This window comes from Mus pahari, chromosome 19 (assembly GCF_900095145.1).
Source record: "Mus pahari chromosome 19, PAHARI_EIJ_v1.1, whole genome shotgun sequence".
Taxonomy (NCBI): Eukaryota; Metazoa; Chordata; class Mammalia; order Rodentia; family Muridae; genus Mus; species Mus pahari.
The window spans coordinates 87,569,753-87,584,103 of NC_034608.1; the positions used below are offsets into that span (position 1 = coordinate 87,569,753).

General features: G+C 40.9%; 1 protein-coding gene across 10 annotated transcripts in view; it reads right to left on the reverse strand.

Annotated features, from left to right (window-relative positions):
* Large1 (LARGE xylosyl- and glucuronyltransferase 1) overlaps nt 1-14,351 on the reverse strand; it is a 385,957-nt gene that overhangs the window by 33,189 nt on the left and 338,417 nt on the right. For all 10 annotated transcript variants that reach the window (XM_021218836.2, XM_021218837.2, XM_029531875.1 and 7 more), the window contains one exon: nt 1,173-1,336. In XM_021218836.2, the coding sequence (XP_021074495.1) occupies nt 1,173-1,336 (164 nt within the window). The remainder of the gene's footprint in view (nt 1-1,172; nt 1,337-14,351) is intronic.

Below are 14,351 nucleotides of genomic sequence, written 5' to 3' on the forward strand. Positions count from 1 at the left end.
CTGTGAATATAGAGCTATATATGTTCAAATGACCAAAAAAAAAAAAAAAAAACCAAAAAACAAAAAAAAAAAAAAAAAAAAAAAAAAAAAACCTTAGAAACTGGTATGCCTGGCTTTCTTCCTTTCCTTCTAGGTCTCTACAGATAATGTCCCCTTGTCAGAAATACTTTCCACAATGACATTATCTACAGTCAATTCCTGACCTGACTGGTATCCTCTCTCCCAGTCCTTTCACAGCCTTTGTTGCAGTTATAATTTTATTAAATTGTCCACGGAGGTCTACATTCTCAATCCTGGGTTACACACTGCAAGCTTAAAACAATGTCAAGACAAATATTCTGTCTTGGCTAGTTTGCTATGGAGCCTGAGTATGAATTTATTTCAAAACCTCCCCACTGTGTCTCTTGTCATATTGAGAGTCAGCCTACCAGACAGTAATTAAGTCTAGCCTAATAGCAGTGCCACTGGGAAACATCCACGAAGGACTGTTACATCGGAACACATGTGAGGAGAAGAAATGGTCATTGTTTTACTATAGCCACTGTGGTGGTTTGAGTAAGAATGGCAGCCCCTATAGGGTCATATATTTGAGTGCTCAGACATCAGAGAGTGGCATTATTTGAAAATGATTAGGGGATGTATCTATGTTAGAGTAGGTATGACCTTTTTGAATGAAGTGTGTTGTAAGTAGATAGGGTAGGAGTGGGGAACTGAGGTTTCAAAAGCCCATGCCTAGCCCAGTACCTCTCTTGCTCTACCTTCCTTCCTGAAGATCAAGATGTAAGCTCTGTTTCTTACCTACATTCCTGTCACCATGCTTCCTAACAGGATGATCATAGATTAATCCTCTGAAACTATGAACAAACCTCCAATTAAATGCTTTCTTTTAAAAGAGTTGCAGAGTTGCCTTGATTATGGTGTCCCTTCACAGCAGTAGAATAGTAACTAAGAGGCTCCAGTGTGCAGCCTTTTCCGTAGAGTTTTACTCCTAATGAGCCAACCCTCAAGCAACATCAGCAACTAAAAGAGGATACCTCTGCTGAGCAGCACTGGAGATAAGACTGAGATCAAACTCAGGTGTACTAGAAGACCATCTCTTATCCTCTATTGTTCCATGGGGTAAAGAGTATTAGTTATGAGGACCATGTGGTGGGTAAGGTCATTTGCCGTACCTGTCCATGGAGAGCTGAGCAACAAGGGTAACATCTGTGTTGTCAGCAGAAGGCTCAAATTCGTAGTGCAGGAAATATAGGTGTGTTCTGTGGACAGTGAAGCGCTCTCGTCGGAACTCATAGCACAAGTCATCCTCATCCAGCTCAGACAGCTGCTTCTGAAGCTGCAAAGGAAGAAAAAGGCTTGGGAATAGGAAGCAAGGCTCCAAAGGGGCCAGAAGCCTGCCTGTTATAGTCTCTTTCCCTTGCTAGTGGTTCAACAGAAAGGACTTCCATTTAATTTCCTCACAATTTACTCTAACTCTAAGAGGTGGTCACAGAGGCTTGAGTTTTCCCCATTTGGGAGATTAGCCTCCTTGTGGCCAAGAGACACACAAGTGATGCTAGCTGACAATGCAGAGCCATACAAATCCTTACAAACAAAATACAGTGCTTTCCTGGGTAAAACAGTCAAATGGTTTGGTGTTAACACAAGGAAGATACTTGTAGCTCAAGAAATCCCAAAAGGGAAGGGTTTCTGAGTGGCCTGATGGTTTTGTCTTCCTGGAGCTACATATTTCAACCTTTAAGTCAGGTATGAGAAGAAGAATCAAGTAAATGCATTAATAGCACAAAGTTCTTCTCTTTTTCTAACATAAATTTAGTCAGGGCAACCTCTCTCTCTTACCTTTTCTAACTCTCTGAAAGTCTTTCCTCATTAGTGGAAAAGCATCTTTAGTTATATTTCCATTTCCTACTGACCTAATGAAAAGAGTAGTCTAGGAGGAGGCTCCACTCCCAGGTGCTCTAGCACGCCTAGGATCTTAGGATCAGTGGTGAGTAGAACACAACATCTGTTCCAATACCACAGGGAGTAACTGGGACTAGCAGGATCCAGGGATGTAGGGACCTCATCCAACCAGTGGCTCTGGTTCCTTCTGGTCTGCATAGGTCTACCTTGTGTGCAAACTTGGCTGTGGCTAGTTCCACAGTCTGCAGAGGATGCTTCACTCCCAGGTGCTCTAGCACCACCAGGATCTTAGGATCCCAGAAACTTGCAGGATCTCAAGTTCTCAGAGGCAGCTTGACTCCCAGGAACTCTGACATACCAAGAATCTCAGGATCCCAGGATCTCAGAATCACAAAGAGACAGCTGGACTCTGAAGAGTTCTGATTCAACTGGGCTTACAGGAAGGGTGGCTCCAGTCAGATATAATGAGGGCAGGGAGCACTAGAGATAATCCGATGGCAGGAGGCAAGCATAAGAACAGAAGCAAAAGAAACCAAGGTTATTTGACATCATCAGAACCCAACTCTCCCACCATAGCAAGTCCTGGATACACCATCACATCAGAAAAGCAAGATTCAGGTCTAAAGTAATTTCTCATGAAGATGATGGAGGACATTAAGAAGGACATAATTCTCTTAAAGAAATATAGGAGAACACAGGTAAACAGGTAGAAGTCCTTAAAGAAGAAACACAAAAATCCCTTAAAGAATTATAGGAAAACACAATCAAATGGCGAAGGAAATGAACAAAACCATCAAAGATCTAAAAATAGAATAGAAACAAAAAAAAAATCACAAAGGGAAATAACTCTGGAGTTAGAAAACCTAGGAAAGAGATCAGGAGTCATAGATACAAGATCACCAAGATAATACAAGATATAGAAGCGAGAATATCAGGGGCAGAAGATATCTTAGAAAACATTGACACAAGAGTCAAAGAAAATGCAAAATGCAAAAAGCACCTAACCCAAACATCCAGGAAATTAAGGACACAATGAGAAGATCAAACCTAAAGATAGTAGGTATAGAAGAGAATAAAGTTCCCATCTTAAAGGATCAGTAAATATCTTCAACAAAATTATAGAAGAAAGCTTCCCTAACCTAAAGAAAGAGATGCCCATGAACATACAAGAAGCCTAAAGAACTCCAAATAGACTGGACCAGAAAGGAAATTCATCCCATCACATAGTAATCAAAATATCAAATACGTTAAATAAAGAATATTAAAAGTAGTAAGAGAAAAAAGGTCAAGTAACATATAAAGGCAGACCTATCAGAATTGCACCAGACTTGCCACTAGAGACTATGAAAGACAGAAGATCATGGGCAGATGTCATATAGACCCTAAGAGAACATGAGTGTGAGCCCAGACTATTATATCCAGCAAAACTCTCAATTACAATAGCCGGAGAAAACAAGAGATTCCAAAACAACCAATTTTACACAATATCTTTACACAAATCCAGCCCTACAAAGGAAAGTAGATGGAAAACACCAATACAAGGAGGGAAACCACACCCTAGAAAAAACGAGAAACTAATCTTTCAACAAATCTAAAAAGGGATAGCTACACAAACATAATGCAACCTCTAACAACAACAATAACAATAACAACAACAAGAATAACAGGGAGTGACAATCACTTTTCTTTAATATCCCTTAACACCAATGGACACAATTCTCCAATGAAAAGACAAACTAACTGACTGTATACTTAAACAGGCTGCAGAATTTTGCTGAATATGAGAAACACACCTCAGTGACAAAGACAGACACTACATCAGAGTAAAAGGTTGGAATACAATTTTACAAGCAAATGGTCCCAAGAAATAAACTGGAGTAGCCATTCTAATATCAAATAAAAAATCAACTTTCAACCAAAAGTTATCAAAAAAGATAAGGAAGGACACTTCATACTCCTCAAAGGAAAAAAAAAAATCTACCAAGATGAACTCTCAGTTCTGACATCTATGCTCCAAAAGCAAGGGCACATTCATAAAAGAAACTTTAATAAAGCACAAAGCACACATTGCACCCCACACAATAATACTGGGAGAGTTTAACATCCCACTATCATCTATGGACAGATCATGGAAATAGAAAGTAAACAGAGACACAGTGAAACTCTCAGAAGTTATGAACTAAATGGGTCTAACAGATTATTTATAGAACATTTCATCCAAAAGCAAAAGAATATACTTTGTCTTCAGAACCCAAGGGTATTTTCTCCAAAACTGACCACATAATTGGCCACAAAACAGGTACAAGAAGATTGAAATAATCCCATGCACCCTATCAGACCACCACAGACTAAGGCTGGTCTTAAATTCCAACAAAAACAATAGAAAACACAAAAACACTTGGAAGCTGAAAAATGCCCTACTAAATGATAACTTGGTCAAGGAAGAAATAAGGAAAGAAATTAAAGACTTTTTAGAATTCAATGAAAATGAAGGCACATCATAACAAAACTTATGGGGCACAGTGAAAGCACTGGTAATAGGAACAGTCATAGTTCTAAGAGCCTCCAAAAAGGAATTGCAGAAAGCTTACCCTAGCAGCTTAACAGTACACATAAAAGCTCTAGAACAAAAAGAAGCAAATACTCCCAAGAAGATTAGACAGCAGGAAATAACCAAACTCATGGCTGAAATCAACCAAATAGAAACAAAAAGAACTGTACAAAGAATCAACAAAAGCAGGAGCTGGTTCGTTGAGGAAATCAACAAGATAAAACAAACCCTTAGCCAGACTACACAGAGGGCACAGAGACAGTATCCAAATTAATAAAATTAGAAATGAAAGGGAGACATAACAACAGAAAACATAGAAATCCAAAAAAATCATCAGATCCTACTACAAAATTTAATACTCAACTAAATTGGAAAATATGGATGAATGGACAATTTTCTAGACATATACCAGGTGCCAAAGTTAGAACAGGATCAGATAAACAATCTAAAGAGTCTCATTACCCCTAAAGAAATAGAAACAGTCATTAATAGTCTCCCAACTAAAAAAAGTACAGGACCAGATGGGTTTAGTGGAAAATTCTATCAGACCTTTAACGAAGACCTAATACCAACACTTTTCAAAGTATTCCACAAAATAGAAACAGAAGGAACACTACACAATTCAATCTGTGAAGCCACAATTACACTGAAACCTAAACCACACAAAGACCAAACAAGAAAGAGAGCTTCAGATCAATCTCCCTTATGAACATTTATGTAAAAATACACAATAAAATTCTTGCCAACCGAATACAAGAATACAACAAAACAACCACGAACAAGTATGCTTCATCCCAAGGATGAATGATGATGGTTCAATATATGAAAATCCATCAACATAATCCACAAAAACCAACTCAAAGAAAAAAAAGAACATTATCATTTCATTCGATTAATGTTAAAAGTCTTGGAAAGATCAGGAATTCAAGACCCATACCTAAACATAGTAAAAGCAACAGACAGCAAATCAGTAGCAAACATCAACCTAAATGAAGAGAAACTTGATGCAGTCCCATTAAAATTAGGGACTAGACAAGGCTGCCCACTCTCTTCCTATCTATTCAATATAGTACTTGAAGTTATAGCTAGAGCAATTAGACAACAGAAGCAAGTCAAAGGAATATAAATTGGAAAGGAAGAAGTCAAAATATCACTATTTGCAGATAATATGATTGTATACTTACGTGACCACAAAAATTCCACCAGATAACTCCTAAAGCTGATAAACAACTTCAACAAAGTGGCTGTACATAAAATGAACTCAAACAAATCAGTAGCCTTCCTCTACTCAAAGGATAAACAGGCTAAGAAAGAAATTAGGGAAATGACACCATTCACAATAGTCACAAATTTTATTACATCCCTTGGTGTGACGCTAACCAAGCAAGTGAAAGATCTGTATGATAAGAACTTCAAGTCTCTGAAGAGAGAAACCAAAGAAGACCTCAGAAGATGGAAAGATCTCACACTTGAATTGGCAGGATTAATATAGCAAAAATGGCCATTCTGTGAAAAGCAATCTACAGATTCAGTGCAATCCCCATCAAAATTCTAAATCAATTCTTCATAGAGCTAGAAAAAGCAATTTGCAAATTCATTTGGAACAACAAAAAACTAAGGATAGTGAAAACTCTTCTCAACAATAAAAGAACTTCTGGGGGAATCACNATCCCTGNCCTCAAGCTGTATTACAGAGCAATAGTGATAAAAACTGCATGGTATTGGTACAGAGACAGGCTGGAAGATCAATTAAATAGAATTGAAGACCAAGAAATGAACCCCCACACATATGACCACTTGATATTTGACAAAGGGGCTAAAACCATCCAGTGCAAAAAAAAAAAAAAAAAAAGAGCAGTTTTAACAAATTGTGCTGATTCAACTGGTGGTCAGCATGTAGAAAAATGCAAATCAACACATTCTTATCTCCTTGAACAAAGCTCAAGTCCAAGTAGATCAAGGAGCTCCACATAAAACCAGATACACTGACACTTACAGAGGAGAAAGTGGGAAAGAACTTTGAACATATGGGTACAGAGGAAAATTTCATGACCAGAACAGCAATGGCTTAAGCTCTAAGATCAAGAATTGACAAAGGGGACCTCATAAAATGGCAAAACTTCTGTAAGGCAAAGGACACTGACAATAGGACAAAATGGCAGCCCACAGAATGGGCAAAGACCTTCTGGGTATAGATGCTCCAACATATAATAAGGACACATGCTCTTCTATGTTCATAGCAGCCTTATTTATAATAGCCAGAAGCTGGAAAGAACCCAGATGTCCCTCAACAGAGTAATGGATAAAGAAAATGTGGTACATTTACACAATGGAGTACTACTCCACAATTAAAAACAATGAATTCATGAAATACTTAGACAAATGGATGCATCTGGAGGGTATCATCCTGAGTGAGGTAACCCAGTCACAAAACAACACACATAATATGCACTCACTGATAAGTGGATATTAGCGCAGAAACTTAAACTACCCAAGATACAATTTGTAAAATGCATGAAACTCCATAAGAAGGAATACCAAAATGTGGATACTTCATCCCTCCTTAGAATGCGGAAGAAAATACCCATAGCAGGAGTTACAGAGACAAAGTTTGGAGATGAGATGGAAGGAAGGACCATGAAGAGACTGCCCCATTCGGGGATCCATACCATAAGCAACCACCGAATGCAGACACTATTGCATATGCCAGCAAGATTTTGCCAACAGGACCCTGATATAGCTGACTCTAGTGAAGCTATGCCAGTACCTGGCAAATAGAGAAGTGGAGGCTCAAGAGTCATCTATTGGAACACAGGGCCCCCAATGGAGGAGGTAGAGAAAGTACCCAAGGAGCTGAAGGGGTCTGTAACCCTACAGGAGGAACAGCAATATGAACTAATAAGTTCCCCCTGAGCTCATGTCTATAGCTGCATATGTAGCAGAAGATGGCCTAAGCAGCCATCATTGGGAGGAGAGGCCCTTGGGCTTTCAAAGATTATATGCACCAATACAGGGGAATACCAGGGCCAGGAATAGGGAGTGAGTGGGTTGGAGAGCAGGGTGGGTGGGGGTATAAGGGACTTTTGGGATAGCATTTGAATTGTAAATGAAGAAAGTATCTAATAAAAATTGTTTAAAAAAGTTCAAAGGAAAAAAAAGCAGGAGAAGGAAGCTATGAGCAACAATTCAATAAGCAGTGTTCCTTCACAGCCTCTGCATCAGCTCCCACCTCTTAACTCCTGCCTTGCTTGAATCCTATCCTACCTGCTTTCCATGAGCAATGATGGAAGTAAAAGCTAAATAAAGCCTTTTCTCCCCAAATTGCTTTGGTCGTAATGCTTCAACACAGCTATAGTAACCCTAACTAATATATCCTTGACTAACTCATTTATTTTGTTTTATTTTATCTTAATTTTGGTTTCAGCATCAGGAACAACCAAATGACCAATTTTCTTGCTGTGAATTAATCTCTTACTCAGGATGATTTCCTGACCCAGAGCAAAGGTTGTGTAGATAGATTTCTAAGGAAATCCACAGGTTTCTGTCTCAGTCATTCCCCCAGAAATGTTAATTACACCTGATGTCTAATCAGCTTAATAACAGTCACCTTAAGATAAAAGGTACATCCCAATGCACGGAGTGTTCCTAAAAACCAAGATGTTGGATGTTGTCACAAATTTAGCCAGGAAACACTCAGGAAGAAATCCCTCTTCCCATTGTTTAGATGGTAAACCAGGTCTAAAAACATTCATGGGACTTTGCTGATGTCATATGTCTGTTGCTCATCTCTAGAGGGCTCATACCCTCCTCATCACTATTACTCCCTTCTATCACTGAAGAAACAGCTGAGCAGGCATGAACATGGCATGCCTCTCTTGTCTCCACTGCTTCTTCCCACACAGTCCATACTCGAGACTGCATATTTCTTCTTACTCAGCCTGTTTGTTGATTAGGCTGCCTAATTGTTGATTAGGTCAATAAAGATGGCAGAAGCCAATAACTGGGTGAAGGATAAGGTAGTATTTACAGGTAGAACGGGAAGAGAAGTGGACAGAGAGGATTGGGAGTCAGACTAGGTAGTGGAAATCATAGGAAGGTGCAAACATATAGGTATCTTGGGGTACTGATAGTTTGTAGCCTCCTCAGGCAAATGCAGCTGTGGAGGCTAAGGAGGATGGGTAGCATATTCTTTGCCCAGCCTTTGAGTTATCTGGTCAGTTTTAAAAGACAAAAGTCTCTAGAGTTTTCCTACCTTGGGGATAAAGGGAGTTGGGTGAGACCTGTTGTTGGCACTGGGCAAGGAGGAACGGGTGGCACTCTTGTGAATACAGGCAGTTACTGTTCTCAGGGCATAGATGGGACCTCAGCAAAGTGTTAGCTAGCTGTGGGGGCTGATTAGATGGGGTTATCTGGGCTAGTGGCTGCTAGTCCCAGAGCCTAGCCATAGCAAGTGTGTTTAATGAAACTATATGCAACACTCAGCTGTCAGATCTGAGCTCCTGGTCAAGTCTGGTGGTGCAGACCTTAAATTTTAGCATTTGGATAACAGAAGGATGACATATGTAGCTCTAGCTTGGACTAGAGTGTGAGCACAAAGCCTGCTTGGAGAACCTAGCAAAACTCTAAATACAATAAAACGAAAATCAAATAGGAGAGAAGGGGGGGAGGGAGGGAGGGAAACTGGGGTGTAGTCATAACGTGCCTACCATACATGACCATCTAGATTCAATTACAAATAATGAGGAAAAAAATATTTTATTCCCTTTAAGATGCTTTCTTTTAGTCATGTGACATGCCTTTTTCCCCATGCCCACTCAGACCACTACCACCATGTACCATTTACTACTACTATGAACCATCACTTGTCACTCTGTAACACTCTCATGCCTGTCTTCATCCTCCAGGAGACAAACACTGTGAAAGCCAACCTTAAACCTTCAGAGCCTCAGTAAGTACCTGTTGGGTGGATGAAAGGTCTTGAGGCTACTGTAGGAACCATTCTCTTTGGGAACCTGAAAGTTAGGTGAAGCAGAATTTGGATCCTTTCTCCATACCCACAGCCATCTGTTTACTGTGCAAGCTCTGATGGCCTCTTCCTAGAGTTTGAAGCATCAGCTTTGAACAGGATTTGACTCTATTCCTTCATCTTTGTTTTTACCTTACCTTTGCCATGCTGCAGAGAACCAGGCAGTGGACTTCCTATAGAACTTGGTACAGGGAGAACAATGTCCACAGATCCTCCCATACAGTCCCTGTCACTACTGGATTTATCATGCAATTTAGGCAAAAAAAGACACCTGTCTGGCAGGATACAGCGGTCTGCTGCCTTGATTCATGAGCGCTAGGTATACATTTTCCCCTCCTTAAAATCTACAAATCTATCTAACTGAGCTCTTCATTCCTGCTGCTCCTAGCCAAGTTCAACATCATTGTTATCTCTTCACATCTAGCTGGAACACAATCTCTGTGTTCTTCTGTCAGTTCTCTGAGTACTTCTCTGTGGCTAGTCTTGTCTTTTATATTCTATTCCCTGCACTGACTTCTCTCAAATGTAAATATAACTATGCCTATAAAATTATCAGGCTTTAGTCCAAATTTCCAACCCTGTCAGAAGTTCTTGTGATGTACACAAGTATAGTGCACAATACTGTGGAACAGAATTCAAAAGTGCAATGTTTTCTGACTCTGTCCCTTCCTCTTAAATGCCTGCCCTTCCTTTTTACCTGGTCCTTTATTCTCTCTATAATTGCTTACTACATTCATTCCTTGAACATTTATGTGCCAGGTTCTGTTCTAGGAATGGGAATTCCAGGGGAGAAAGGTTCTAAATCTCCCAACATAGAGGCCTTATACTTGAGGAAAACAAAAAACAGTCTAGGCAATTGCAGATAGTAGTGTATGCTCTGATGGAAAGATAGGTCACAAAACATGACTTAAGGGGTTACTCTGGGTGGCCATTTAAATGAGAACATTTTAAACATGCCAGGGAGGGATAAAGTATTCTAAATGGCAGCAAAGCATACATATAAAAACCCAATGGTAAGATGGGGATGGAAAAGGCCAAGTATACCTGGTGCATGGTAGTTGATGGGGGGAGGCTAGGATGATGAGTTCTTAAACTAGACTACCCTTAGACCTTGGAAAGCCTTCCCTCTCTACCTCACCTGGAGTTATTAAGTAGCAGCTTGCTTATGGCTCATTGTCTGGCCCCTGGACTATGGCTTTCATAGTCCTTGACTTTAAGAAAGGCAGAAAGTAACCCCTTCAACCCTTGGGATACACACAGGGAAGGGGCAGAGAGCCTTTGAGGAACTCATGCTTGACACTGAGAAGACAAGGATGCAGATGACTGGTGTGTAGACAGCCACAGAAGGGAAATCAGAGAAAATTGTTTTCACAGGTCATCTGGAAGGCACCCAACCTTCAGCGGTGATAACATACATGATTTGAGCAAAAATAAAAGCAGAGGAAAATGGAGAGAATGGAAAGAGTGCTTCTCAGAGTTCAAGGTTTACAAGTGCTTCCTGGATTTTCTTCTATTACCTCAGTGAATTGTAGACACTGAGAAGGCCTCTAGGAGGCCAGGGAGAAAAGGTAGAGCAAAAAGCCACTTCACTGGGACTCAGAAGGTAGTAGTGGCATTGTGATCAGAGTAACTCCATCAAAGGGCAGGAAGGCTCCTGACCTTCCAAAGAATCTAGAAAGACCTCTCAGGGCATCTAAGACAACAAAACATACCTTGCCAGTCTAAAAGGGAAATTCTAGATTTATATGCATTTTTACTTAGTTTATTTCCAATAGACCCTTTGCCAGCTCACACATCCTTCTGTCTGCTGTGTCTTCTTTCTTCCACCCATTAGTCCCTACTCTGTTTTCCAAACATTTCCAAACAGGCCCTGCCTCTGTGCCTTTTCACCAAGTACACATTCTGCATGGAACACATCTCCTTTGCTTGACTATGGGTAGCTTTCCTGTAATTCAGGGTTCAGTGTCAATTTTACTTCTTATCTCAAGCTTGCTGCTCCCCAGAGAAAGAATCTGCCTGGTTTTTCACTAGCCATTGCTATGTAGCATTGGATATAAACTGATCATTTTTCCTGACAGCTTGGGTGGTTATCAACTAGCTAACTGTGTTTATCCTACTAGGATACACATATCCTGAGGGAGAGATCATTGTCTCTTCCTTCTTTTGCTCTACTGTCTGCCTTAATAGATTCATTTATTTTCAAGTATATGAGTGTTTGCTTGCATACATGTATGTGCACCCCATTCCTATAGTGGCATAGAAGACATACGGGGGCATCAGATTCCCTGAAATTGGAGTTACAGATGGTAGTGAGCTGCCATATATGTACTGGAAACTAAATGGCATCCTCTACAAGAGCAGCTAGTATCCTTGACCACTGAACAGTCTATCTAGTCATCTTTTCATCTGTCCCTCATTAGTGCTCAGAATGAGAACAACACCTCTGTATACATTTCTATATTGAATTAATGAAACAATTTCTTCTGTGTGTGACATTGAGGACCCAGGAAAGACTAAACAAGCAGCATATAATTTCTAATTTAATATATTGCAGATGCTCATCTCTTGAATATAAATGCCATTTCTTGCCCATTTTGCAGTTGAGGAAATAGATACCGAAGCACAGGTTATCTTGTTAAAGGCTCCATAGGTAGATGTGATGATTTGAATAGGGATGGCTCCCATAGACTCATGAGTTTGAACGTTTGTCACATAGCAAGTGTCAGTGTTAGGAGGTGTGGGCTTGTTGGAGAAAGTATGTTAGTGTGGAGGCAGGCTTAGACTTCTCAGACATGATCAAGCTATACCCAGTGTGGCTGACAGTCTTCTGATACCTGTAGAATAAGTCATAGAATTCTTAGTTCCTTCTCTACCAACATGTCTGCCTACATATTGCCATGCTTCCTACCATGACAATAGTGGACTAAAACTCACAAAACTGTAAACCAGATCCAGTGAAATGTTTTCTTTTAGAAGAGGACAATGTTGTCTCTCGAAAACCAATAGAAACAGAAGTAACAAGAAAGCCTGAACAAAAATTCTAGGAAAGAAGCTGTGTTTGCAGGGACTGATTGGCTGATAAGAGTTTTATGACTGTAGAGATACTAAAATATTACATGCCCCTGAGGCTAACTACCTTATTTTAGGCTAGTTCTAGTTCTCTAGGACAGACATTCCTTGTTCATCTCTGTGAACTAACATATTGTGACTAATAGATTTAAAACTTTTTAGAATCTATTATTTTAGTAGACCATTAACTAGCTTCCATCAACCAAAAAGTTCAGAGAGAGTCTGCACCTGTCAGAGTGTGGACTGCTTCTGGGACAGACATACGGGCACCTTTATCGCCAGAGTAGAGGTGTCCGCCTGGGAGGGCTCTCACTGCCTGAGCAGGTGAGGAAGCCATCTTGTACCCCTGGTCACACAGAGACCAGGCTGCTCCAGTGAGAGTGCGGACTGTAGAAGTGGCACAGCTTCTGGGACAGGCTCTGTTTTGGGCTCCAGACATCTGGCCACCTTCCACGCCAGAGGAGAGGTATCTGCCCGGGAGAGCTCTCACTGCCTGAGCATGTGAGGGAGCCATCTGGTACCCTGGGTCACTCAGAGACCAGTCTGCACTGGTGAGAGTGCAGACTGCAGAAGCGACACTGTTTCTGGGACAGACCCTGTTTCAGGCTCCAGACATCCAGGCACCTTCCCTGCCAGAGGAGAGGTGTCCAACTGGGAGGTCTCTCACTGCCTGAGCAGGTGAGGGAGCCAACTTGTGCCCCTGGTTGCTCAGAGACCAGTCTGCACTGGTGAGAGTGCGAACTGCAGACTGGTGCAGAAGCGATACAGTTTCTGGGACAGACCCCATTTTGGGCTCCAGACATATGGGAACCTTTCCCTGCCAGAGAAGAGGTGGCCTCCTGGGAAGGTTCTGTCCACCAAAGCAGGTGAGAGAGTCATCTTGAGTCCCGGGTCCCTCGGAGACTATTCTGTGCAGGTGAGCTTGCAGACTGCAGAGGCAACACATCTTCTGGGACAGGCCCTGTTTCGGGCCTTCATCTTCAGCTAGGAGGCAGGACTGAACTCAAGACTTCTGTGCAACTTCCATGCAAAGGAGAGTTTGCCTGCAGAGAGTACTTTGACCACTGAGACTCAGGAGAGAGCTAGACTCCCAGGACTGATGACAGAGGCTAACAGAATCAAAGGAAGAACAAGCTCCAACCAGAGACATCTATAACAACTAAGGCCAGAGATTACCAGATGGCGAAAGGCAGACATAAGAACCTTACTAACAGAAACCAAGACCACTCGCCATCATCAGAACCCAGCGCTCCAACTTCAGTCAGTCCTGGATACCCCAACATACCCAAAATGCAAGATTCAGATTTAAAGACATATCTCATGATGGTGGTAGAAGATTTTAAGAAGGGCATTAATACTTCACTTAAAGAGAAACATGAGAACACTGCTAAACAAGTAGAAGGCCTTAAAGAATTACAAGAGAACACTGCAAAACAGGTAGAAGGCCTTAAAGAATTACAGGAAAACACTGCTAAACAAGTAGAAGTGCTTAAAGAGGAAACACAAAAATCCTTTAAAGAATTGCAGGAAAACACAACCAAAAAGGTGATGGAATTGAAGCAAACCGTCCAAGACCTAAAAAGGGAAGTAGAAACAATAAAGAAAACCCAACTCTGGAGATAGAAACCCTAGGAAAGAAATCAGGAACCATAGATGCCAGCATTAACAACAGAATACAAGAGATGGAAGAGAGAATCTCAGGTGCATAAGATTCCATAGAGAACATGGGCACAACAATCAAAGAAAATGCAAAATGCAAAAAGATCCTAACTCAAAACATCCAGGAAATCCAGGACACAATGA